This window comes from Trachinotus anak, unplaced genomic scaffold (genome assembly GCF_046630095.1).
Source record: "Trachinotus anak isolate AG129_WGS33_773 ecotype Australia unplaced genomic scaffold, CSIRO_AGI_Tana_v1 ptg000011l, whole genome shotgun sequence".
Taxonomy (NCBI): Eukaryota; Metazoa; Chordata; class Actinopteri; order Carangiformes; family Carangidae; genus Trachinotus; species Trachinotus anak.
This window is the reverse complement of record NW_027273862.1, coordinates 24,139,989-24,166,293: the sequence shown is the minus strand read 5'-3', so window position 1 is coordinate 24,166,293 and position 26,305 is coordinate 24,139,989. Positions and strand designations below refer to the sequence as shown.

At 40.7% G+C, this 26,305-nt stretch overlaps 1 protein-coding gene across 2 annotated transcripts in view; it reads left to right on the top strand.

Annotated features, from left to right (window-relative positions):
• The first annotated feature begins 4,230 nt into the window (after positions 1–4,230).
• Positions 4,231–26,305, top strand: part of coro2ba (coronin, actin binding protein, 2Ba) — a 47,281-nt gene continuing 25,206 nt past the window's right edge. Inside the window, exons 1-3 of one of the 2 annotated variants that reach the window (XM_071489177.1) lie at positions 4,231–4,373; positions 5,010–5,072; positions 5,992–6,102. In XM_071489177.1, coding sequence (XP_071345278.1) covers positions 6,088–6,102 — 15 coding nt within the window. In that variant the 5' untranslated portion in view covers positions 4,231–4,373; positions 5,010–5,072; positions 5,992–6,087. Of the gene's footprint in view, positions 4,374–5,009; positions 5,073–5,988; positions 6,103–26,305 lie in introns of both variants that reach the window. The other variant, XM_071489176.1, reaches the window with a different exon arrangement.

Sequence of the window (26,305 nt, the reverse complement as noted above, 5' to 3'; positions counted from 1 at the left end):
ACACGAGCCTGATTGATTACAACCTCAATCACTCTCACTCCCACTTGCTGTCGTATTTCCTATTTCTGTCGACCTCTATCAGCTTGCCTCTATCCATTTCTTCATGAACTTACTCAGCCCCCCCTTCTTCTTCTTCTTCTTCACTTTGCTTCAGATAAAGGAAGTGGTTTGTGTGCAGACTGTGGCTGGCTGGAATACTGTGCTGTGCACTGGAGAAGCCGAAATTTGAGCCCATGTGCATTAAATGTTCCACTAGAGCAACAATTTCTGTGAGGGGAAATCATGTGGTGGTCTAGTGTTGGAGGATCCAAAGGGGGGGCTCAGTCAGGGTACAAAGGAGAGAGTGAGAAAGAGCTGGGAAAATGGAGAGAATTGCTCATTACTATAAATAAGAACTTGGCCGTTCTGGTGGTTAAGTTGGTTTTGGTGCACACCATATAGTGTAGATCTGGATTTAAATCAGACCACATACCTTTGCTTCACGCCATTGTCGTCTTTCTCCTCCATCATTCTTATCTCTCTCCCTCCCTCTGCCGTCAGCCAGCCAGCAAAGCAGGAAAATGAAGAGGAAACACAGACATTAGCTACTGTGCTGAAGAGTAACGTATGTGCATGATACATATGAACATCTCAAGACACAGACACACAGCGCCACCTGTGGACAGGCTTCAATCCAGGACATATTTTATTGTGACTAATTTTAATTTGTTGCAAGGCTCTGTGTTTTAAAACAGCAGTAATGGGCTGATGAGGAAGTTTTGTGCTGTGGATTTGTTGCAGGTTTACTAGTTTACTAGTGGACTTAGAGATTGCTAGTCAGGGTTTAATGAACCCATAAAGGCAGATCTGGATTAATAGAACACACTGCAGCATATGTAAGCATCTCCTGATGATAGATTAAGAATCTAATTTGTTAAATTATGGTGATAACTGAGGCTACAGATAGTAACACTTGTGTTGGCCTAAGGTGGGACATTTGTAGCCATTACGGTCAGCTGAAACATTCGCCACTGAATGTTGGAACAGTTTAATTTCTGAGATGCATGATGGGGGGTTGCAACCCTGTATGAAGCATAAAATTGTTTTTACATAGCAGTTTTTAAGTTGCTTATGCAAGCAGCCTGCAAGATTTGTCATCCCATTGACTATTATTATAATGTGGTTTCTAAATGGTGAGTCAGCTGGAGGCCCAAAGCAAATGGGTCCCTAGGTAGGTGATCTTTCTATTTTTTCTAGTGGTTTGCACACACTTGCCAGTTTTCTATGAGAAGCAGTCAGCTTGAATCAGTGGCACAGTGGTTGTTTACTTCAGATTCATCTGTTTTGTCTTTTGCAACAGTCATCTGCTAAGCGGATTTATTAAATAATGCCTTACAGGATATCAATGTCTCACACTCAAGTTGGTGGGAGAATGAATCATGAGGGAATCCTCTGAGAGCCGGTGCGTCAACAGGATTATTAAAACAATGAAGGGAATCCATGTGCAAATATATTGCAAATGTGAGGGCAGCTGGTAAAGCTTCAGGTTTATGAACATCATATTGCTGCAAATTGTTACCAGAAGTGCTGCAATTATAGGGTTTATCAGCTGTGGAGAGCTCACAAGCTGATCTATTACAATTTACAAACAAGAATTTAAACAGAACAATAGATCAGTTTTGCAAAGAGCCATGACCAATAGTACAGCTCATAGATGAATCTTTGCCAGTACTTCTTTCTGTATGTATTTCCATGTATGTGTACAAGCTATACATTGTGAGGGAATGGATATGAGCTGGTTTTCATCTGCTGGAGAGAACAAAAAAATGTGAAAATGCAGCAAATGATGAGATGAAGTTAATTGTGGTAAATGATACTCTTGAAAATGACAGTTCTCTTTTCAGTGTTCAGTGTTTGATGTAAGGAAGCTCCATATTACACAACATTGATGTTTGGAGTCAATTACAGTCCTCATTGACATTGTCTTGAAACCAATAATCAGGTAAACAAAGTCTAATATTCTGACAGACATTACACCCAGACCATGTCAGACTTTCAGTTGAGGCCTTTAGACCCTAATTTGTTTGGTTATCCTGACAGTGATAACAATAATCTTCATGAATCTAAATATATATACATGGATAGATATATATGCATAGGCCAGACTGGACAATTAATATCCTGATTTTATAACTGTGACATTGTCAACAAAATCACCCTACACATGAATTAAAGACAACGGCTGTGCTCGTTTTTCAGCTGTGATTGCAGAGAGAAAGTCAGAAGCTCACGTCAGCTGCTGTGCGGTCGGCTTAGAGAGGTGTGCTTGTGAAGGGAGAGACAGACTTCATGCTCGCTGGCCAATACTGGCTCTCTTTTACGGAAAGTAGTAGAAAGTTTGTCCAAAAAAGTTACTAAATTTATCACTAGGTGCTTTTTTTGAGAAAAAAAGTCACTAAAGTGGTCTGAAAAGTCAGTAAATAGTGACAAGGGCACTAAGTTGTCAAACTTTATGTTATAGTGTATAGTACTATATACTGCTTTGCATTAAATCATTTTGAAAGAGCAACAGCCAATGGGGAAATGCCAAGACTTGGCTGGCTGACCACCAATTGTGTAACTTCAGCAATTTGGTCAGTCAATCAGTAAGTATTGTTCAAGAGATTTTTTTTTTTTTTTTTTTTTTTGCTTTAGCTGCCTAGAAGAGTTTTTGAGGAAACTGGAAATGTCTTTAATAAAACACCAACAAATATTGTCAAACAACATAAAGGTGTTTTGCTTGCATTGATCTTAAAAAATTCCTGTTGATCCTATTCAATTCTGAGTAACATGTTAAATCAACAGCTGCATAAACCTACTACTGCACCAATAGAAAAGGAGTTTCCATAGAGATTCTTGTATATTTGCCCTAAGAAAGCTATTCTAGATATAATTGTTCAAAGTTGTTTGACATTCACAGTAGCTATTACCTCAGAAAACTGCAAAGGTTGGATTTTATTCTGTCTATTGTTGTCCTCACGATTGTGGTTTTCATGAAACCAACACTTCCATTCTTTTATTTAAAACATACAAGTTGATTGAACAATGACTGACATGTATGTTTTCTTTATTATAGTCCCCTATCTGGTTTCCAAAGAGGGCTTATGTTTTTAATCTCTTCATTGTGTAAAAAATAAATTTACAGCACTGGGTAAGCAGTGAGTTCAAACATCCACAATTAGAGATCACTTAAACCTGTTACTTTACAAGTCTTGTTGAGAAGATGTTGTGAAGTCTCCCAGAAGTCTTGAAAAAGTTGAGGACATTTCAATTACATGAACAGTATTCAGTACTTCATTCACCTTGGAGGTAATAATATAATTTAACCACAAGAGGGCAGCAAACTGCTAAATATGGTGAACTCCCCGAGTTACAAAGCTGTCAGAGGGTCAGAACAGTAAACAACACGGAAATGACTCTTAATGCAAAACAGATTTGCTGTAACTCACTGGAACAGAGAGAAGTAATTGATGTGGAGCATACAGCTAAACCAGACAGTGACCACTGCTGTCTATTATACCATTTAACAAAACTAATGTTGTTGACATCCATGCACGTTGACTTGCACTATGAAAAATCCTCTCCTCCAATCCGTATTTTCTTGAATAGGAGTGTGTAGACATGCGGTGGAACATGGGCGACACGGTGGCTCCTCCAGGTCTGTAGATCTCCTATTTGCCACCTCCACCCAGTGGATGATGTAGTTTCCTCCCACACCTTTTTCACGGTGTACATTGGAAAGATTATGTACTTCTAACATCCTGAAGAATTGGACTTGAGTGAGTCAGTGCTATGGCTCAACATGCAAGTTTCACACTAGATCATAGAAATGACACATTTACGAATGTTTCCTTCATTTAAATGGGGTGAAAAACCAAACCTCTTGAGGATGTAATGAAAGGGCCTTTAAGAAAAAGGTGATTCTGTCATAGTTCTCACAGTCCGTCTTGTGTTTCTGCCAGTTCCATGTCTTCATTGTCACTAACTCTCTTTTCATTTCAGAGCCACTCCCTCCTGCCCAGTTTCTCACCTGCTGGCTGTTCCACCCCTTTACACACCTGTTCCCATTTACCTAATCCGTCCTCTCTATATACCTCCTGTTTCCACTAAACAGTTGTCCAAGTGTCTGATTGCCAAGCTTTTCAGACCTTAGGTTACATAACTGCCTGATTCCTGTTCCTGTTCCTGACTGTTTGCGTGCCTGCTTTCTGCCTGCTACCCTGTGTATCATTACCTTCCTAGTTTGTTTAGCTTGTTTTGAAGGTTTAAAATGTATGATAATACCATTTAAGATTTTATTAGCAACAAGGCAGCCTTAATAATGGACAGCTGGGTTCTACCTTATTCCAACTTCAGTGAGTCTCGGATATGAGATATTCTTTTATATAGATTTTGAAGATTTCCTTTCCCACCCATAATATCCCACAGACACAGGAAATACTATTGTTCCGAGCAGGAAATGCTGAGAGTCGGTCCTCAGATGACACTCCTAAAGACTGAGATAGAGGAGTAAAGTGGTCATAGTATGTACATGTAGATGCACAAAACAAAGCCAGTATTGTGTGTAGCAACCACTAGAGAAGAGTCCCAGACAGCTATGGGAAGTTAAGCCATGGTAACTGAGCTGGCATCTTTCCCTGTCTCTAGCATACCTCTATTTAGCCAATTACTATGGCAAAGATGTGTAACTGCAGTGAGTGGGTGCCTTTGTGCGACTATACTTGTGTCCTTACAAGAAAAGTACTCAAAATGAAGACGTCACTGATAATAATGATTTCTTTGAGAGATTCATCTATAGGTTTAAGACTTACAACATTTTAACTTAAGATTGCAGTATATGCTAAATGGGGATTAAAAGGATGAGTGATAAATGTTTTGTGTTCTTTTAGTAGACAGAGTAGTTTGAGTCCTTAGAAAGCTTCAAAACAGGTTAAAGTTCAGTTTAAAATCATCCTTTTGACTGAATGGGAAACTTTTTAATATTTTTCCAGGATTCATTTTAACAGTGTCTCATTTGAAATGGATGGAAGCTTCCAGCACCTGATGTGATCATGGTAAGTGAAATAGATTTTAAGTTAAAAAAATGTTGTCAACCTTAGTAAACCTCTAAAAAAAAAAAAAAGTCTGCATTAAATGTATTTGTTTAAAAAACAAAAAAACCCGTCTTGACAGGATGGAGTTCACTTCCATGGTGTCTCAGCTTTGAGGGAGTCATATCAACGTTTAAGGCAGAATGTTTTCTTTCATGTTTCTCTATGCATGACCTGACGTCATGAATCAATCAACACCTTAAATATCAATATCCCAACTATGACCCTTCAGTTTATTTGAAGTGGCTCTCTCACATGAGCTGGTGATGATCGGCGCTTTGGAAATGCAGGCCCATATACACCGGGCCATGGATACACTGTCACTGCGGATGTACCACTTCCCCACTTGGAGACAGAAAGTGGCGGGACGTCGCTCCGGCTTCGCCCCAGCTGCGCCGCACCTCTGCACACTTCACACTCCGGACGCGGAGCCGTCAGCTCCATGCCGAGTAGCAGACTGCGACACAGCGTCCAACTCCCTCCCTCCGTCTCTGCAGTCCTCTCCCCTCCTGTCCCACGCCCCCCCCCCCCCCCCCCCCCCCCCCCCCCCCCTGCAGCCCTGCCTGACTGCTCATCAATAAGCTGTATTTGCCCACCGCTAATCATATTGCGAGTGACAGAGAGAGAGAGAGAGAGAGCGAGCAGGGCAGCCAGACCTTGTGTGCATCATCAGTGCGTGTGTGCAGCCGGTGAGGGAGGGGTGTATCCTACCGAGGAGCTTTTCCCTGTTGTAGTAACCAACTGCACACAGACTGCCAGCCATTACTTCACTGCAGCAGCAATCACCCTCTCGGTACTTAGTGATCCAGACACACTAACCTGTCTGTCCCCTCCTCTTTTCTCTCTCTCTCTCCCTCTCTCCCTCTCCCTGCATATTCAGCAGAGCTGCCCTCCTCTCCTCCTCATCACCCGTCCACTCCTGCGGCATTGCTCTCAGCTTGAAGGGGACACTGGCCTGCTCCTCACCCACTGATTCTGCATGACTGTCACAAAGGTAAGACCGCTTTGGGATGGTGAATTGTGGGAGGCCACCAGTGATTTGGGCTTGGAGATAGACTGGAAGGTTATTGAAGACATTATTCCTATTTGTGTGTTTTGTGTTTGGCTGTGCAGAAGCAAGGATGAGTTTTTGAGTAGTGCTGGAGTTGCTGGGTTGAGCCAGGTTGTCAGGATGCTGCTGTCTGACGATGTGTCAATCTTAACGTGTGTTTGCGTGAGTGTGTTGCCATTAGAAATGCAGTGTGGCTCTGATAAAACCAGTTTAATTCCGTGATTTCATTATCTAATCTGCAGTGTTTTACCTGCAGTCTGAGTATGAGGGAGTTCTTCTTTTATATATGTGGGAGCTATAAACTTTAATAAGATGAGACTTTGTGTTCAGAGAAGACATGAATTGTCAGGCCTGGCATTTAAAACTGTTTCTCATGGGGGCGATTTTGTATTAGACTGACTGACATTCAGTTATCATACTGCATGTGCAGGATTGTTGATAGATGTATTAGGAGATAATGTTTGGATGTTTTCAGATGTTTTGTTCATCTCTGTTAATGAGAATATGGGAGCTGATAAACGGGTCCGTACTGATTGGCCGTTTTGTTTGCTAGCAGCTGCAGGCAGTAAAGCCCTACTGTGATTATGACAAACAGTGATTTATAATCCTAATTAACAGAAAGACCATTACCATTACAATATGCACATTCTGGCTTAAAGTGGATTTTGAAGCACCTCACAAGAAAACATGACTTGAGTATTTTCGATTTCAGTTGTGTCACTGTGATTCAGTCATACTGTAGCTTCTCCTTGATCTACAGTAGCTTGGCTCACACCCCATGTGTACATCGTTTTGAACAAAAGCTTCTACCAAGTAAACTTACTCCAACAGTCACATTACGGGACCTCGACCCCCTTATTTCAGGATGAAAAGTAGGTTTCCACAAGGCAAACCACTGAATTTTAGAGCTAAGATCCGTATTTGGTTAATGTTAAGTTAATGTTAGGGTTAGGTGAATAGCAATATGTTAAATCATCTGAGAATAGCTATAAGTCAATGTAGTGTCATCTCAATAACTTATGTGTTTGGATCTAGCAGTCTAATGCTGATATTCAAATACTCACTGCTTAGGTGAGTGTTTGTGTACACCCAGATTTGTATTGGTGGTCGCAGTCTGTGCTTAACGCTGCAGCAGCCAGTTGAATCCTCTTAATCAATTAACAGAGAGAGAGAGAGAGAGAGAGAGACACACACAAAGTGAGTGACAGTCAGGAAGAGACAGAGAGAGGAAATTAGCACACCAACTCCCATATAGAGAATTAACCTGGACAAAAATAGATGACCTACTGGCGACACAGGACAATGGCCTATTTACTCACAGTTATGGTCACACACCTGCAACTTCCTCACAAAAGGTCTGTTAATACAGAATGGTGTAGTTTGTAATTCTGGCCTGAAAGTCTCTCCAACACAAATTCACAGACAGTTGCTCTCAAAGTACAATTTTTCTGCCTGTGTGTGAGAGACATTGTGTGGGAGCTGTGTTCTGCTGTGTAGGTGGATGTTCTCCACTATGAGAACTGAAAGGGGAAAAGGTCAGGTGTTCAGTGCTGAGCCAAAGCCTTAGTCTGATGGTAGACCAAAGGCTCAGAAGAGAATTTTAATGAATGTACCTATGATTTTTTTTTTGTTGTTGTTGTCTTTGCTGGCATCTTGGTTGATACATGCAGGTATGGAAATGAGCTGAGGAGGAGGGAATGAAGGGGGGGGGGGGCGACAAGAGGCAAAAATGTGCTTTGACATCTTTGTAAAAAAAAAAAAAAAAAAAAAAAAGTGTGAAAGCACATTATCCAGTGGTATCTAAAAGATGGTGGGTGTGTGGGAGAAGCAGGCAGAGAGAGTCTCGGGAGCTGTTTTATAGCTCCGCCTGCCAACAGCAGACAAGTCACCTTGGGAGGGATACAGGACAAGAGCCTCTATGCTGACAGGGCTAAACAACCTTCTCCCCCTCAGCACACAGATCCAGACTGACAATACTCTAGATACACAGTCATTGCAATGACTACTTAGTATCAAACAAAGATTTGTTATTACCTGACCCGATCTTTTAACATTACAGCCTAGATTTACAAAAAATTGCAAGGTGGACATAGCATGACAGTCATCTCTTTGAATTAGCCATGATGTACATACTCTATATTGTACATGTGGTTTTGGCTTATGAGCACCAACATGTCAATTAAACACAGAATTACTCAGAATAATCTCATTAGCACATCTGCATAGCTGATTAACCAAAAACTCAATTAAAAGCTCAATAAAAGGATCTAAGTGAAATGTCTGTGCTTTACACTGATGAATTATAAGGTTGAAAACATTTTGCATCAATGATCCATTAAGTGGCCTAAAGGAGAAATGAAATGTCAATGAAAAACCAAATTTAAGACATCTCAATTTGACAAATCAGGTTATGAATTTTATGTTTTTTTTCTAAGAGATGCTACTCCTCTCTTTGTAATACATCCTAAAAATCAAGGAGACTTCAGTGGTGATGATTGTAAACTTGAGAGCATACAGATACAGATGGTACAAGTTGCCAGCACAAGTTGTGTAAGATGTTGTCAGCCCTGGAATAGATCTGACATGTGCAGCGACTAATAGTCTGTGAAATGTATTTGTTTTTCACTGCAATAGACAGATCAACAAACTGAAGGTAGAAATGACCATTCACCCCGGCTGACAGAGAAAATAGGTCATTGCATGTTTAAGTCCATGGCCTTTGCTTTCAAACGTGACCCTACTGGGCTGTGTCCTCTGTGAGATGGGACCATAAGTTCTTTAGCTTCTTAATACCAACACTTCAGTCTACTGGCCTGGCCTGGAGGTTTATCCCATATATTGCTACCAAATATCATAACACCTCAAATGGAAAACCCAAATATGATTCGTGAAATACCTGAGGGTAGTGCATCTCTAAATTGCTGGATGATGCTATTATCCTGTAAGTTTATGAGCAGGATCTATCCTCTGTGTGTTAATAAGCCAAATGATGCCACAGCGGTGGGACAAGGACTTTTAAACACTGCTGGGGAGTTGTTAAAGAAATGGATGATGCACCTCTGGTCATGGATCAAAATGCAAAGTACTACAAAATCCAAATGATGTCTGTTCTCTGTTTTTCAAGCATTTGTTTACCTGCAACACAGGCCTTCAACTCAGTGATGGTAACGTTACATGGAGTGCGTGTTAGTCCATAGCCCTCCATGACACCCCACAAACATTTATTCTAATTGAACTCATTCAGTCTTTGTATTCTGAAAACCTACTGACACAGTTTTGTTATATTTTGAAAGTATGCTTATTTATACAATTACATGTTGTCTGTACCTTCTAGGCAGCCATTATTTCTGCTGAAAACCATCCTCACATACAGCACTTGAAGCTTGCTCGAGGTTCAATAGTTAATCCATTACAGGGAATTTGTCTTGTTTTATTTTTGTCAGTGTTATGTTATCATTGCTGTTAAAAGGGCTGTTGAGCGTTATTGTAACTGATCTACAGATTATTGACCCTTCAGAACCTTTGGCTGTGACTTTGAAACGAGGAGAATATTATTGAAATGAAAACAACAGAATGTGTTGAGTGAGATGCTCAGTGCTGTGTACAGCAGCATGCTGCTCTCAGTGGTGCAGCAGAAAACTGCCAACGCAGCTAGCACATCAGGGCACAGCACGAGATTATTATTACTATATCTGGACACTCTGTTCTCATCTACTCTGCGATTGTGTGTTTGTCTGTGTGAACATGAGTGTGTGGACATGTGTGGGTGGGCACAAATGTGAGTTGGCAGATACATTATGTGTAGGTGGGTGGAAAACTTCCATTACTACTAAATCGGTATATTGAACATGAGAGCTCTTGTGAAACTAGGAAAAGAGCAAACCTGTTCATCTGCTGTCTTTTGACCTCGCACTGTGTGAATGTGTGAATGTGTGCCTGCGTCTCAAGGCTGTTTGAATTGATCAGGAGGCAGCCAAGTGAAACCCTCCCCTCCCTTACATCAGATAAAAGTCGGAACAACAAACTCATACAGTAAAACTACTCAGCTTTCAGTTTGTTCCATAAAAGACCACTTCAGTGTCCTCCAACAACACAGGGGGCAACAGAGGCTAGCTGTAGCATTGATCGTTGCCCAGAGTTACCTTCCTGTCAGTTTTAGTTTTGTTCTCAGCCCACAGGGTTCAAGGGAGAGGCATAATGGCCACGGCGGGATTTCTCTGTGAAAGAAACTGACCTCCTCGGAAGACTGAGGTCACCCAGCCCTCTGTCTGCCAAACAACCTCCAGCCAGAGCCCTCAGGCCATAAAAGCACACAAGGACTAAATTCTGTTTCATATTCAGAGCAATTTCTGAGCATTTAGCAACTCATTCAAATGTGCCGTAAAGCGTAACGGCAAGTTGCTGGCATAGAAATAGTTGCACAGACCATTTCTGTTGAACACCCCCCTCACCCCTTGATTAGAAAGCTGTGATTTGCACAGCGACACCCTTAAATGGTCCAGTTGTTTTTGGTTGGATACCACAGAAAGAGCAGTGTGCCGTCTCTGGGGGGTGGGGGAAGTGGGGGGGTGGTAAGAGGGACAGAGGGACGCTGAAGGAGGAGAAGAGTGACCAAGACGGGGAGGGGGAGACTGACCTTTGGAGAACACCTTTTTGTTCTCTTTAGACACCAGCAGAAATGCTCCCCAGCTATCACTAAAGGGAGTCCACGTGGTGATAAATGATGGTCCCATAGGACACACACACACCCACACACACACAAACACACACACACACACACACACACACACACACACACACACACACACATGCTTGCTTATATCTGTATCACTATACTTCCACGAACCCTTTATCAACATTGATTTTCTGGCTCATAACTCTAACTTTAACCATCTGCACTGCAACCCCAACCGCACCCTAATCCTATTTTAACTTTAACCCTCACACTAAAAGCCTAGCCCTCAAATAAACTGTTGAAGGTGGGAGGAGCACCCAAATTTACTCCGTTTGCAAAACAACACACACGCTCTAGTGCGGGCTTTATGTTTAACCTCTGACGTGAATCCGACATAATTCAAAGTAACATTCAAGCTGTGTTAAGTGTGTTTGCAATTACATATCTGCAAACAACCCAATTATGAAGGAGGCCTGTGCTGCTCTGATGTCAGGCACACATATGTGGTTGGAAAGACATCTGAAAGCCATTTTCAGTGTGTTTATGGTATAGCTTCTGCTGTTAACTGTAAGGCTGTTAAAGGCCCTCGCAGCGTAAAACGATTCAAGATTTGTGTCAAGATGTGAGAGCTTTGACACATCTCAGTGACTATCCTGTTTCATTTTTATACGCTTTTATAGAGATTTTTATTCGTCCAGTCAAAATAGAAAATAAACATTTGCTGTAGAAAGCCTGAGCACATGGATACAAACAAATACAAGCACATCCACACTCAAACTGTCTAAATTCTTTACTCCGGGCACCTCGCCCACCATAAATCTCAATTGAGTCTGATTTAGACCACTGGCCATTTGTCAAGCTTAATGTTTACCCGCACGCTCTCTCACACACAAACCGACCCACAGACTGACACATTAAACTGAGAGCTAAATCGCTAACCTAGCAACCCAAAACCTGCTTCTCCTGGAGTAGGAAAAATACGCAACAGCTCATCAGATTACTAAATCCAGAATTAAGCTTATATTCACTCTAAATGGAGCAGATAAAAGAATTGACATAGGGAGAGAAAGTTGTTTGTGTGTGAGGAGGGGGGACAGACAAAAAGTGTGAGAAAAAAAGAAGAAAAAAAAGGGGGAATAGTTGTAAGAAAGCCACAGAAAAGCATTCACCACAGGAAGACATTCAGATCTCATGAGCTCATTGCCTGTCAGAAAGCTTCCTTACCCTGATCACTGTGTGTGTGTGTGTGTGTGTGCACGCGCACGTGATTGTCTGTGAAAACTGTACTTTTCAAATCTATGTGAAAAGCCTGAAGTCTATTTCCAAAAAGAGTTGGGAAACTCTTCTCTTTCCTTGTGTCACTGCATAAATCATTCCTGCACGGCAAATGAATTCACACAATCCAGACTCTCACAGGACGCTCTCTCATATAGTAGGTGCCTTTCTCACCACAGCACTGAAGTATGACTCGAATTCACTGCGAAAAAGTGCAGAGGGGAAAGCTTTGTTGTGGCTTTTTGTTGGATAAACGTGTTCATTTTTGGAGTCCCCCTTTGGGAGGTTGCTGAAATAAAGGAGGACAGAATCATGTGAAATTATTTGTGAACATCCTCCAACGGAAATAAAGACACAGGAGAGAGTGACCATTACCAGCATCCCCTTTCCCCTCCAGCTGAGATTAGGTGCACATCTCAAGGAGTGTGTGTGTGTGTGTGTGTGTGTGTGTGTGTGTGTGTGTGTGTGTGTGTGTGTGTGTGTGTGTGTGTGTGTGTGTGTGTGTGTGTGTGTGTGTGTGTGTGTGCGCACGCAGTCTGTAGAATCAGGACATAGGATGTACTTCCTGTTTGTGAGCCTGGGGACAAGGCAATAAGTGCACTGAGAGAGCTGGGTGTTTTACTGTGTGTGTGTGTGTGTGTGTGTGTGTGTGTGTGTGTATGGTTGTGTGTGGGAGATGGATGGGTGGTACTGTAAAAATTGCATTTTGTTCCCTGTACATTGCTCATAGTCTGGTATTCAACACTTAAGTGTGAGCCTCGATAATGGCTTAATTTCTGGTAAGCTTCAGTTTCTTTGAGACCTTTGTACAAAATTAATTTGCATTAAAGACCATTTATTTATCTCCCATCATTCACTGGTTTTTTTCATGTATGAAGAAACTGAGACTCAGCATCAGCTGATGTGGTTAATCACTGTCCTAGATGGATTCAAATACTCTATCTTTGTTCCCTCTGAGCAATACTCCTTTCTTGCCCCTTCGTCCTTTCTTTCCATCCTGTCATCCACTCCTCTAATGTTATACATGTCATTATGATATCTCCAATTTGTCTTGTCTCCTCTAAATAAATGTCCTTTCATTCTGTATTATACCTTAAAGCTGCAACTATCTGCTTTCTTGTTTATATTTGTCTTTCTTTGTCTTCTTGTTTTTCTTTCTCTCAGTCCATCTCTCATTTAGAGGGTCCTAAAATTCCTGCGGTCATTATAGTGACACAACAGGCTCTCTTGTCAGATAGTCTCTGGCTGTAGCACATTGAAACAGACTGAATGGCTTTCAGCAGCTGTGAGGATGTTATTTATATCAGGATGCCCAGTAGAAATAAGTAACAGCAACTGAATACCCGTCTCTTCAAACACCTCCCAGCTCTGCAACACGATTCAGCAGCACCACAGACTACATCGCCCAAAATCATCATAAATTTGATTTAACACGTCTCTAAAACAGTTTGAACTAAAACTGAACATTAACACCTCCACGAGGGGAGGATTCACTGCACGACTGTTATATTAGTCTGCATAAGTTTTAGCTAACTGTTCCTAATGAAATTGCAACTGGGTGTATCATAATTTTGTATTAACCAAAGTAATTTCTTAGATATGGAAATACATTAATGTTGCATCCATGCAAGTCCAACAAAGCAAGGCATATGACGCTGATCAGATCAGATGGATTTGGTTTGTCAAACTTATTTTGAAGCGAAAACAAAGGGAAATGGTGAAATGATGACACAAACTGTGTGTTCTAAACATCCACGACAGTTTACAGCTTCCTGATTCAAATTTGTGCCCACTGCAGTTGTTGTAATTTTGCCTGACGTGTTGCTTTCTCGCGTAAGAAGAGATTTCTGGGATTTCAAGTGTGCTCACTTTGGGTTTAGCACCAAATAAACTGCCAGCTAATCTGTAAGAAATTAAAGCTTTTTTTTTTTTTTTACAAACAGTATTTTTCCATTGTCCTGGTGTGGTTGCTGTGACCCCAGATGTCAGAAATTTCCTGAGTATAAATTTAACATAACTGCCATAAGCCCCACGTTGTACTGACATGGAATCATCCACACAAACCAATCTGTCCCCTAAACAATCACAGAGCAGGTCAAATGACTCAGTAACAGGAGTTTGATATACCAAGCCGCCAATGCACTCGTATTTTTCTTCTAAGTATCACTAGAGTTGCACTGGTGAAGCTGCAGTGTTCAGTGCGTGTCATCTAGTGCCGCTGCCCTGAGCATCAGGGTGACTGAAACAGGAGCTGTCTGGTTGGGAGGCTCGATGAAATGTCATGGAATCTACTTGCGTAATTTTATCCCACATCACATTCCCAAGCATGAGGCTGACAATAGCTGTGCTGTATGGTTTGTTGTGTTTTCATTTCTTGCCTGCTTATGCAGTGTCAACTCACATTTGAGCTACGTTCTATCATCGGTGCTGATGCCTTGTGATTTATTTCTCTCACGTGGTAAGGTGGTCAGGTATGATGTCCTGTGATGTCTTTTATGCCGGTGAAGCACTGGTGGAGACATGATGCATCTCACATTTGAACATAGAGCTTATCAGTTTATCTGTGTGTATTGCACTGCAGGTAGATCTGTATTCTACACTGAATGAGACAGTGCTGAGTGAACATAAGTGAGCAGTGAGTGGGGAGAGGGGCAACGAGTGAGAGCACATCCATGGAAGATGAAACTACCACCCACACTCTCTCTTTCACACACACACACACACACACACACACACACACACACACACACACACACACAGAAATCAGCATTGGAGATCATCAAGGTCAAATTCAGCTCTGTGTTTTGCCTATGGGCACTTATAGCAGCATAAATATAGATATTATTCTCTCTGGCATTTCCTTCCATCATGTGCTTCGTCTCTTACCTCATGTCTCCACTGATCCTTCTCCTTCTTTATATTGAACATATCTTTAATAACCATCCTCCAATCTGAGCCTGATCAGTACAGTTAAAAATGAGATACACAAAAGAAAAACATTTAAATAAATTTTAGAGGTAGTTGGTTGTAACGCTGTAATATGTTGTTTGTCTTTCCTCTGTGACTCCTCCTCAGTCCTGCTTTTGAAAACCATTACTTTTTATTTGTCTGTTAAAACACTCTGTAAAGCCTGTTTTAAAGGTGCTACACAAATAAATAAAGTTATTATGAGTCATGGTGGTTCGTTGTTCTGACCAAACTGATGAGCCCATGAGGAGGTCACATAAACCATAAATACATAAGCCTCTTATAAAGGCTACAGTATAGAGTAAAACGTCAGCTCTGAGCCACAGATAAACCCTGGTGTGTCAGCAGTTTGTCAGATGAGTGTGGCCAAAGCGGTCCGGTTTATAAGAGAGGCTGGTTTGAGTTCGGTTGACGTTTGGAGAGATCAGGTGCCAGGTGGCGCAGCGGAGAAGTAGTTGACGTTGTTGAAACTGGGGTTCAGTTCAGAGGTCCGTCAGACTTGGGACTTAACCACCGCTGTGTAAAGGAGTGTACTACTCTTGTTGCACTAGTGATTCCTAGTGGTTGGTCAGGGTGTCCTGTGAGCCTGAGGCAGATACTGTTAACAGAGCAGTATGCCCCTCTGCCGAGCTGGCAGGTGCAAAGAAGCTCCTTACAGACCACTGGAGTCATATGGCTGTCTACATCTTCTTCAGACCAACAGAGGAGTTAGAAGCTGTTCCCAAAATGATGAATTTCAGAATAAGAGAGGAGTAGTAGAGGGGTAATCTTAACAAAACCATTCTATGTGTTGATATATTAATTATATAATATTAAAAAAGTACTTTATACTTGTCTTGAAAACCTTTGTGTGATCAGAGAAACGACTCTGCATCACCAGGGTTGATTTATACTGGGATTAAATTCACAGAACTCAGATTCTTCCTTGTGAGTTGCCAGATATTTTTCATCACAGCTGAGAAACGTCAGTACAAATGAAATGTCAATCGGTCCTTATGTTTCAAGAATTTGTTATTAATTCCAGCTGTCTGGGTTTCCATTGCTGTCACTATGGTAACGCAGTGGGTATGCCTGTCTGTCTATAAAGGAGCAGTCCAACAACAGAGGCGAGAAACAAAGAGGCTTTAGAAATGATTGGACATCAAAATTCATACCACTCCAGTCATGAACTAGACTTTCTGCCTCTTGAAGAATGATTAATGTATGTGATTACTATTCACCATAGTGCTTTTAATACATTGTTTTTATGGCATTAATAAAACATATTGACAAATTTCCTATTCGTGCAGAATTGTATAAAAGACCAATTTACATGCTTGAGGCATTTTTCCAGGGGCAAACTTGAAGCAGACACTTTTATAATCTAGTGCTGGCTGTTTGTGTGGAAGGTCTGTGCACTTTTTGATATAAGGACAAGAAAGCCCATTGCTCAGGAAACTCCTGTAGACACCACGTTTTTGTATGTAGACCTGGTGTTTGCATTTTCTCTGTGTGTTATTGTTTACTGGACGGATTCACCAGCTGAGAGCCAGCTGTGTCTGCATTCCTGCCCCTTGCTTCTCCACAGTGGCTGCTGACTGCCGCTGAGAGGGTTTGCTATGTCTATCCCAATGTGTCAGGTCATTTATTTATGTAGATGGTTCGTGGAGAGAGATGAAGTGGAAAAGAGGACAGTAACACATGTCAAAAACACTGAGGAAAAGGGAGGGTGAAGATAACACAGAGACTTGATCAAGTGTGCAAGGTCTTCCTGTCTGTTTCAGTGCTGTCCTCCACAAGAAAAGTTAATTATTGGCATATAAAACAACTTTTTATATATAGGTTTATATAATAACTGGGTAATATTTTGTAACTAAAAGAAAATTAAAGTTTAGAAAAGGCTGTAGTCATAGTTAAATAAGAAAACCTTCAAAGTAGAAAAAGAAAATGTCATGTATTGTAAAAAGGTTGTTAGTATTGTTCAGCCAATCCCACTGGGACGTGACATCTTGAGGTCCTTGAATCTTTTACCTGATTGTTTCTGTTTGACATGTGGCTGGTGAAGAAAAGAAATCCAGATATGTTGTTTTCTCATGAGCCGTCCGACCAAATCAGGGATGAAACCACTGGACTCACATTTGACTGGCGATGAGAAAGTGGACAGTTGCCCACAATGTTCTGTTCCTTCTGGATGTATAAGCATGCAGTTGTTTGGTGACACATCAGCTGTAAGAACTTGATAAGCTTATATGGAATGTGCATGTAGAGCTTGTTGCTGTTAACATGGTGCAAAACCAAATTCATGTTGTCGTAACCTCCTTTTGTTTATAAGATGTGTTTTGTCTCATTTCTCTGCACAGTTATGTGTCTAAACTTTGAAGAAACTGTGGAATTTCTGAAGCTCCCACAAAAGTGTTTGACACAAGCATAGATGGATTATTACTTGTACCTACTGGGCACAGGCCCAGGGGACCAAGAGGTCAGGGGATGGCTATAACCACTAACCCTAACCTTTTCTTGTTTAAAAGTCAAACAGCTTCAAAGAGATGCAAAATGACCACAAAGAGACACAACACAGTAATAAGAGATGTTAAACAACCACAAAAAGATGCAAAATGAGTAAAAACAGATGCAAAACGATTAAAAAGAAACGTAGGAGGCCTACAGCTTCTTGGAACATCTTCCACTTATTTCAGTCTGGTTTTCCTGGTTGTAGTTCAGAGGTATTATACAAAATGCTCTCTGTCTTCCTCCTGTCGGTCACACAGATAAGGACCTCAGCCCAGCAGCGCTGCTGACAGTGAAGAATAGGAGCTTTGAAGGGTAATAAAGGCTAAAAGACATTATTCCACCATGTCAGGGGGAAAAAAGCAGTTGTGGTTTAGAATAGAAAGGTGCTGAGGGTAGCAGCAAAGAAAGGCTTATGAAATTAGAGAAGGTCCTTGTGTCAGGGAAAGGTAGGATGAGAGGCTTTAATCTTTAGTCTCCCAATATTTTGGACTGCACCCCCACCTACTACTCGAGAGAAATGCAGTGAGTTTGCTTGGCAAAGTCAGCATCCCTTGATTAGTAAATTCATTCTGCAAATATAATTGATAAAAACGTCATTCAGATGAAACAAAGAGAGAGAAAGAGATTGTTTTCCTGTGCGTCTGTACTGTTAAGACTGTCCAGCTACAGTAACTTGATTTCTTCGATTTCAGGGATAAAACACTGCACAGAACGATTGACTTCCATACTTGGCTGACTAAACCATGTCCAGGGTCTGCCTGGGGTTTGAGCTAGTCTTCCCAACTTCACAATTATTAGTTTTGTTTGCTTTGTGATTTTTTTGTAACCTAGAAGTCAGGTAGTTTCTTGCTGTGATGTCTTCATCCTTGCTTTGGTTTTAAGTTATTTAAGTTTATTCACCAAGTATGTGAACAATCACAAGGAATTTGGTTTCAGATACCAGAATACCAGAAACTTGGTAGTTGGACCAATACCAACGGAATTCCACAATTCTCGATACCTAATATGATACCACAACAAAACCAGAAAACAGAGGCTGCTGAACACAGAGTATGCTAACACACACTTGCCAGACTGAATGATAATGACAGTGGCTTAGTCATGTTGTTAGCACCCAGGTCACATTATGAGCAGTCGCTATGTTATGCTTAAACAATGACAGTAACGTTTCAGGACATGAGCATTTGACAACATGTTGTTAAAGTTAACAACAGCAGAGTTTCTTCCTTTCATTTGAAATGCTCTGTGGCACCATTTGGTTAATGGCTTTTGGCTGTCTACAACTTGTCCCTGCTGATGTGTGTCAAATACAAAATATCTCCATAGACCAGTGTTGTTGTGTTCTTCTTCTTGCTTTTCCAAGTCTGCTGTTATTGTGTACTGTTTGTTGTCAGACTATGAAGCTTGCAGGGTTATTGTATCTATATATATAGTCTATGGTACCTTTTATACTGTAGAAAAACAAGTAGGCTACTGTCACGTTTTCAGAATTTCGGCATCGACTAGTTCACGTGACATCTATACAAAATATACAAAGACAAGCCGTCTAAATGAAATACAAGTGTGAGTGGTCATGTAAACAACAATAGCGACTGACTTAAATACTAGATGTAGACGACTTTTGTCTCTGATAGATAGGAGGCACGTGTCCCTTATGTTCCTCATACAAGCATTGATGTGGTCTGATTGGTCAGTTCCAATTTTTTGTGAGGCTGCTGATCAAGTCTGTGTAGATAAGAAGCTTTGCAATACAAATAAACCTACATGATTTTTTATGTGAGAAGATTAAAAAGAGATGCATGTATGTCATGTATTTGTATATGTACATTGTTTAATTTTGATTTGTCCAAATGTCACTCTGCTCTAAAAAAAACTAAACAAAAGCCTATGTGGTTTACCTGTTTGACAGTAACTCAAATGTAAAAAGAACAGACAGTACCAGAACACACACATCATGCAGTTTTTAGAGAACCTGTCTCACTTGGATTCTTTACATTTTTCCATGCCAGTGTTCTGAATAATATTAAGGTATTTCTATTAAGTTCCCCCTTCACATTTATCAGGGCCAAACTCATGGAAATTTTGAGTGAGTGTATGGAAATTTGCTTACAGTATAGCATATGGAAAACCGTTGCAAATTAACTTTTTTGAGTATCACAGGAAAATGCATTCAGTCGCCAGTCAGTCCTGCAGAAAATCCTATAAATAGCTTAGACAAAATAATAGAAACTGTAGCCTCCAAAATGACCGTACAGATGAACCAACACCTCCCTACAAAACTTTCAACCCAAACTGAACTTTATCATTTTCATGAAAGTAGGATTTATTGCAGGACTTTTGTACTAGTGTGCATTAGATTTGACAAGTTGTACCTAATAAACTGGCGGCTGGGTGTACTCTTATATAAAAGGATAACCTGACTAGTTGGTGGAACATTGTAGCATCAAACAAATCAGGGTTGACGAGATCAGTTTGATAAGATTACTGTCTAATCCATCCAGAACATCATAACACACAAAAAACTGGGATACACAGAGACAAGGATGATGTAGATAATACAGTAAGCCTAAGTATGACTCGGGAAGTGAGCAGATCAGCAGGGAGTAGATGGTGCCAATAAAGAATCCCGTATGGAATATCATCCAAAATTGAATGTGTCTCCACAGGGAATAATGAAATGAGGTCTGTGTTTTACAATTGGATCTTAAACTGGGACACAGGCCCTGCTCTGTAGAAGTCCAATTAACAGGCTGGCAATAAACAGATCAATGCGACACATTGGTAAGAGGTGCATGAGTGACTATATAATAGATATCCAACATACTGCTAGCTAGCCAGACACTGTCCTGACACATGAGTGGCATTTTCTTATATAAACTTTACAATAAACGTCTTTGACAATGGAAACATTATAATAAACATATGGAGACACATGTACATAGAGTGACAGCAGCATAAATACTGTAGTCCTGTGGTTAGTTTTCCTTGGGTGATCAACAGCGTGGCTCCTCTGAAATAGGTCAAATTCACAACACATTAACCCTCACCCACATATGGGAATACTGTCAGTCCAAATGTGGCTCTCACACGGATGCAAAGATGATTACTGCTCCTGTTTCTCTCCCTCTCTCTCTCTTTCTCTCCGTCTATGTATGTGTGAGTGCATTTTAAACAGAAAGCTGAGGAAGACGATATTGTAGACACTGGCGAAATGACAGTAATTTCAGTGCGTGTCTCTGTACGGAGGCACAGTTAGAAACCCAGGGACAGAGAGGTGAAGAGCCCTATCTCCTCCTTCATTTCACCTGTCTGGTTTTAAACAGTGCACTTGTGATCTGCACTGGCTTGTTTTCCTCCCTGTCTGTTTTGACTGTGTTAATGACTTTAGGCCATTACTACAGTTGTAGTTCAACCTGCTTACTTCAGTAGAAAAACCCATTAGGAGTCTTTCCCCACAACCCTCTGCCCTGAATAAACAGGAACATCTGGAGTTTCCCTGCCCCCCACTTAAAAGCTGGCAAAGGTGTCTGGGCTGCTGCAATCTGTTTGTCTCTGACAGATTGGAGCTTCTCTGTTTGCTGCCTATGACAATAGACTGCGACCTGTCACTTCTGTTGAAGATCCAACAGAAAGGGAAAATATTTTTTATCCCTCTTAATAACATCATGAAGAAGCTGTATCTTGGTACACTCTCTTTAAGTTTACTACATTTTTATTCCTGCCATCCTCTGACCACTCATTTATCCAGTTTCTCATCCAGCATCAGCAAACCACAGCTCCCCTTGTCCAAATGATGAACTGATTTATAATAAGGAGTGCAACTACACATACTGGGCCAGTTTTTTCATAGATTGAACATCATTTTATTGAACCTGCAGTTACTCCATGGACCCACCTTCAATGTAAATCGACCATTAAATTGTGAGTAACCATGAAGAGATTGCAGAGTGCTGACCTGGTGCACCGATATCGTATTGATGTGCGTCAGGTTCCTGTACAAGGACATTAGTTATCTCATTGCCTTGCGTAACAGTATCAGACAAATGGTTGTCTAATAGCTTTTCACCACTAATATCCAGCATCTGCACCTGCTGTGAGTCAGTTCGTCTCCACAATACTTTGGTCAAGGGCAAGATATCTTAACAACTAGTGGAAAGATTTTCTGTGAAAATTCATGGTTGCACAATGATTCCTCAGGTTTCTGGTGACTCCCTCAGATCTTATGTAACACCACCATCGTGCCAAAATGTCTGCCTGTATACAAGAGAAATAAAAACGTAGAAATCAGAGAGACCATGGAATTTACTGATCCATGCTCCCCAGAGGATGAATGATTTCAACACTGGACACTTAATGAAATTCCCTCTAGCGCTACACATGCCAAAATGGTCAACACAGTATATTGTATCTCATTATCTAGTAGGTGACTGCCATAACATTTGCTGAGCACATTCATGGCCACAAAGAGATACACGCATTTTCACATTCACATTGTGTGAGTGAAGAAACTCAAAGGACCACCAGCGAGGCGTCTTTATTTTTCTGCCATTTCTACAGTTGCTTTCATTTCATCTAACCTCTGAGTGTAAATCAGAAGATTCATTGTATATACAAACTTACTTACACCTGTAACATTATCTTCTCAATAATCAACTATGTCAAATATTAAAACAAATTTTTGTTTGCTTTGTATAAATGTATTTTTCTGATGAACTTTTGATTTATTTTCTATTGGAAAGTGGAATATTAGAGCTGTCCGATTCTGTTCCTTCTTGGATTAATTACTGCATTCTCCCGTGTCTTTCCAAACATATCACATAAATGATTGGAAGATCAGTATTCGAGCAGCACAAATCCAAGGTTCAGACAGTCACTGTCTGGAATGGAGAAGTCCGTAGCCAGGCAGATGGTCTGGCACTTGGCTTGGCCTCGTTCTCTGTCTAGGTTTGTTTTTTCACACTCTCCATCCCTCCAGTCCTGTGAAGACAGACAGAGTAAGAGAGGGATGGTTGGAAGACATAAGAGGGAGAGAAAACGGAGAGCAAGACAGACAGTGATAGATCGAGAGGGTAGAGAAACCAAAAAGGGATTTCGGCCCAACTGGTTGCTGACATAGTTGAGCAGGATCACCTGGCATACTGAATCTTCTGAACTTAAAAACCTTGTGCCTCATCCAGTTTGGATGAACAAGTAGCTTTTAACTAGACTTCTGTAAAACTGAGCAATAAATACTTTGTATGGGAAAAGACCAGATGATTTAAACTATCAGAGATGACTCAGTGTTTGAACCAGTGAATGGATTGATTGATGATTTTTATGGAGAAGAGAAACTAGTGGCTGCCCATGGCTTTTCAGTCTTCCTGTGCTGTAGCTCATGGTTAGGGTTTCTTTCTAAAATGTTTGCTATAGCTCTGTTAGGATGCATAGGCCTTTTTCACAGCAGACATTTGACTTGCCATAGTAATAAAGCGTAAGTAACAATAGGTGTTAATTGTGCCAGTAAGCCATGACAGTGTGGTAGTGAGCCAGCATGCACAAGACTCTGAAACTAAAGCTGCTAACTGTAATTAAACCATCGTTAATTTTATTATTCTTACCTGAGCTTTTCCTACTGTGACGTGTTAAAGTGTCTTCTGTGACAAAGGCTAATTATGCACCAGTACTGCACAGCTTTTGCATTGATTAACTTGCTTAAAGCACCATTTTGGTTCTCTTGGTTAGACTTTGAGAAATGTATAACTGACAGGAGAACAGGCACCAAGATCATATCTGTGTGCATGTAGTGGTAATCCCACAGTGTGACACTGCTTTGTTGGTACACTCAGGTATCGTTATACCACACAGACACAAGCACACTTCAACACACTTAAAGTATCGCAGCTCAGCCACACACACTTTCTTCACATACTTTAGGCTGCAGTGTTAGCATGCACGCTGGCGGTCTGGGTTAAATGACCAATGATCCAACCTCCTGCAAGTCGACATGTTCCATCAGCAGTCACCTTGAAGTTTTGCAATGCAGCATCTGAACAGATCTGAATTAATAATTCAATGACTAATTAATCATTCCACAGAGCTGTTTCTGTGGTTGTTCGTCAGTGATGGATTTCAGTATTCTGATGAAAGGGCTGCTTCATCTCTTGCTCCTGCGTTTTGGGCTCAATTCTATTTGCCTTTCTCAATTTGAACCTCTGCCAGAGGGATTTCATTTCAGAGCTGATGAGATTTGTGTACTATTCCATAAATCAACTCTCTTTAAGGTTGCTTCTGTGATAGTTTGTAAGCTTTCTCCCCAAAACACAATAACAATTATCTTTATGTATTAGCTTTGCTCAAACAGAACTCCACTAAGTGAAGAGCAGAAATTCAAAGTTGTGTCTTCCAACTCATACATCAAATGACTACAACAGATTTTTTTACTGTATTAACAGTAAACTCTAATATACAGATAGAAATACAATATAACACTTAATAACAATATAATTTTTCATAAATAATATTATATTATTACTCATAAAATGATTAAGCTTAAATTCTTCTTGGACATTGATATTTTAATCGTTCATTCTGATGCTACAGTTGAGAGTTCTTAAATCCTGAAAATATCAATATTTATCTCCAGACAGTTGTCTCTCTCTCTCTCTCGTGTGTGTGTGTGTGTGTGTGTGTGTCTGCAGAGTACGCAGGTGGTTTGACAGAGGGGAGTTAATCTCTGTCAGGAGAAAGCCTCCTCTGCTCCTCCTCTCTGTCTGCTTTTTTTTTCTGGTTCCTTAAATATTTCATCACTCTGTGTCAGTCTGCCGCTGCCCTGTCTGCCTCTCTTTTCTCTTCTTCACTTTCACCTTTAATCCCTCATTCTCTCTTTTAGCCCGTGTCCATCTCCCTTTATCTGCATTTGTCTCATATATCCTCCTTGGTTTCTCTGTCTTTACTCTGGACTTTTCTTTCACCCCCCCCTCTGTCATTCGGGGTGTGGGGCCCAGATCACATCATTATGCTCCAAAAAGCATGTGGCAGAAACTCCTGGGGGAAAAGCAAAGGCAAGCACAGGGGAGATGATTAATTTAGAGCTTTTTTCAGGTTCCTGGACGACTGACCTTTATAAGCGGAAATGGAAAAAATGTGTTTCTGATTTGTGATTGAATGTGAAATATTTTGTATATTAGACAGAAGGATGAAAGAAAGACATATCAGAATGTCTAGGAAACACTACAGTATATACCCACAGTAATTACCTGGATGACAACACAGCTGACAAAAAATACTCCTTTTACATTGGATGGACTTTGGGACACCATCTCCTCCATGTTTACGTGCTCTGATGAGTGCCCTTCAGCTGGGTGTCTGTCTCTCCTGTCCTTCAGTAGTGTGCTCTTTGCACCATTACCACTGCTTAATAGGGCTGGCTTAAGGCCTAAGAGCTGCCATTAGCTGAGCTTCTGCATCTCCTGTCATTATCACCCCATCATCATGAACACACCACAACTCACGCAGCACTGGCTGCTATTTCACCAAGCTTCTATCTGTGGTGCAAAGACTGTATAAAGAGGAATTCTCAATATAAATTTGTTTGTTGTTGTTACCAAGGTATTAATTAAGATAGATTCAGTTAGTTTTCTGCTCTTGTTACTGTTTACTGAGGTCAAAGGTTTTCTGTGCTATAATATGATAAGCTATGATTTGATGAGCAGGTGCCTATTTTGTTGTATCATGTCGAATGAGCTTTAACAATATTTCCACAAACTGTCCTGCCGCCCTTTGGTATTCTTCTCCACGGTGATAGCTATTACATGCTGGGGCAGTGGTGTGCATAGTCAGTACAAGACTACAGTCATGCTTTGAGCTAACTGCTAACATCACAACAAGCTGACAATGGCAATGCTACTCTGCTGATGTTTGGCAGGTATATATATATATTTTTTTACCATGTTCATTATCTTAGTTTAGCATGTTAGCATGCTAACATTTACTAATGGCAGGTATTTGATCATGAACCAAAGTCCTGAACAACAAGGTTTTGACCTGATCATGACACTAGATGAAAAGTCATTAAAGTTGTTACAATTCATCCCAAGGGGAACATGAAATCAAATTTAATGGCAATCCATCCATTAGAGTTATCACAATAAAAAACAAAAAACTACCAACCTCAAGGTGGTGATAGAGGAAAAGTCAGGGGATCTCCAAAGTCATCCAAATACAGTAATACAACCAATCTGAGATTCTTGAATGTCTTTACTGAATTTGGTGCCAATCCATTCAGTAGATGTTGATATATTTCACTAAATAAGTAAAATCATTGAACTTCTGGTGTCAGTAGAGGATCAGTCAGAGGTCAAAGGTCAAAGGATCATTTGTGTAAGTGAATGAAATAGAATTAAAACTTCTCCTCTAGGAACCTTGAATGTGTATAGCAAGTTTCCTGGCAATCCATCAGATATTTAAATATTTCACTCTGAACCACAACTGTCACAGTCAGGAAGTGATTAAAGTGAGTGGGATTCCTACTCTGAGGACCATGAATGTGTGAATGATTGACAGACAGGTCGACATATTGTACAGAATGGTTACAAATGGGGCTAAGTGCACCTTTAAACCCTGTCACCCGTCAACAACAGGCTGAATCTACAGCTGTTGATGAAACACCTTCACATTGTTTTGCACCTGCAGTGCAAGGAGATATCATATGGGTGTCTCTCCAGTTTAAAGGCTTTGTAATGCAGGGGTATACTGTAGTTT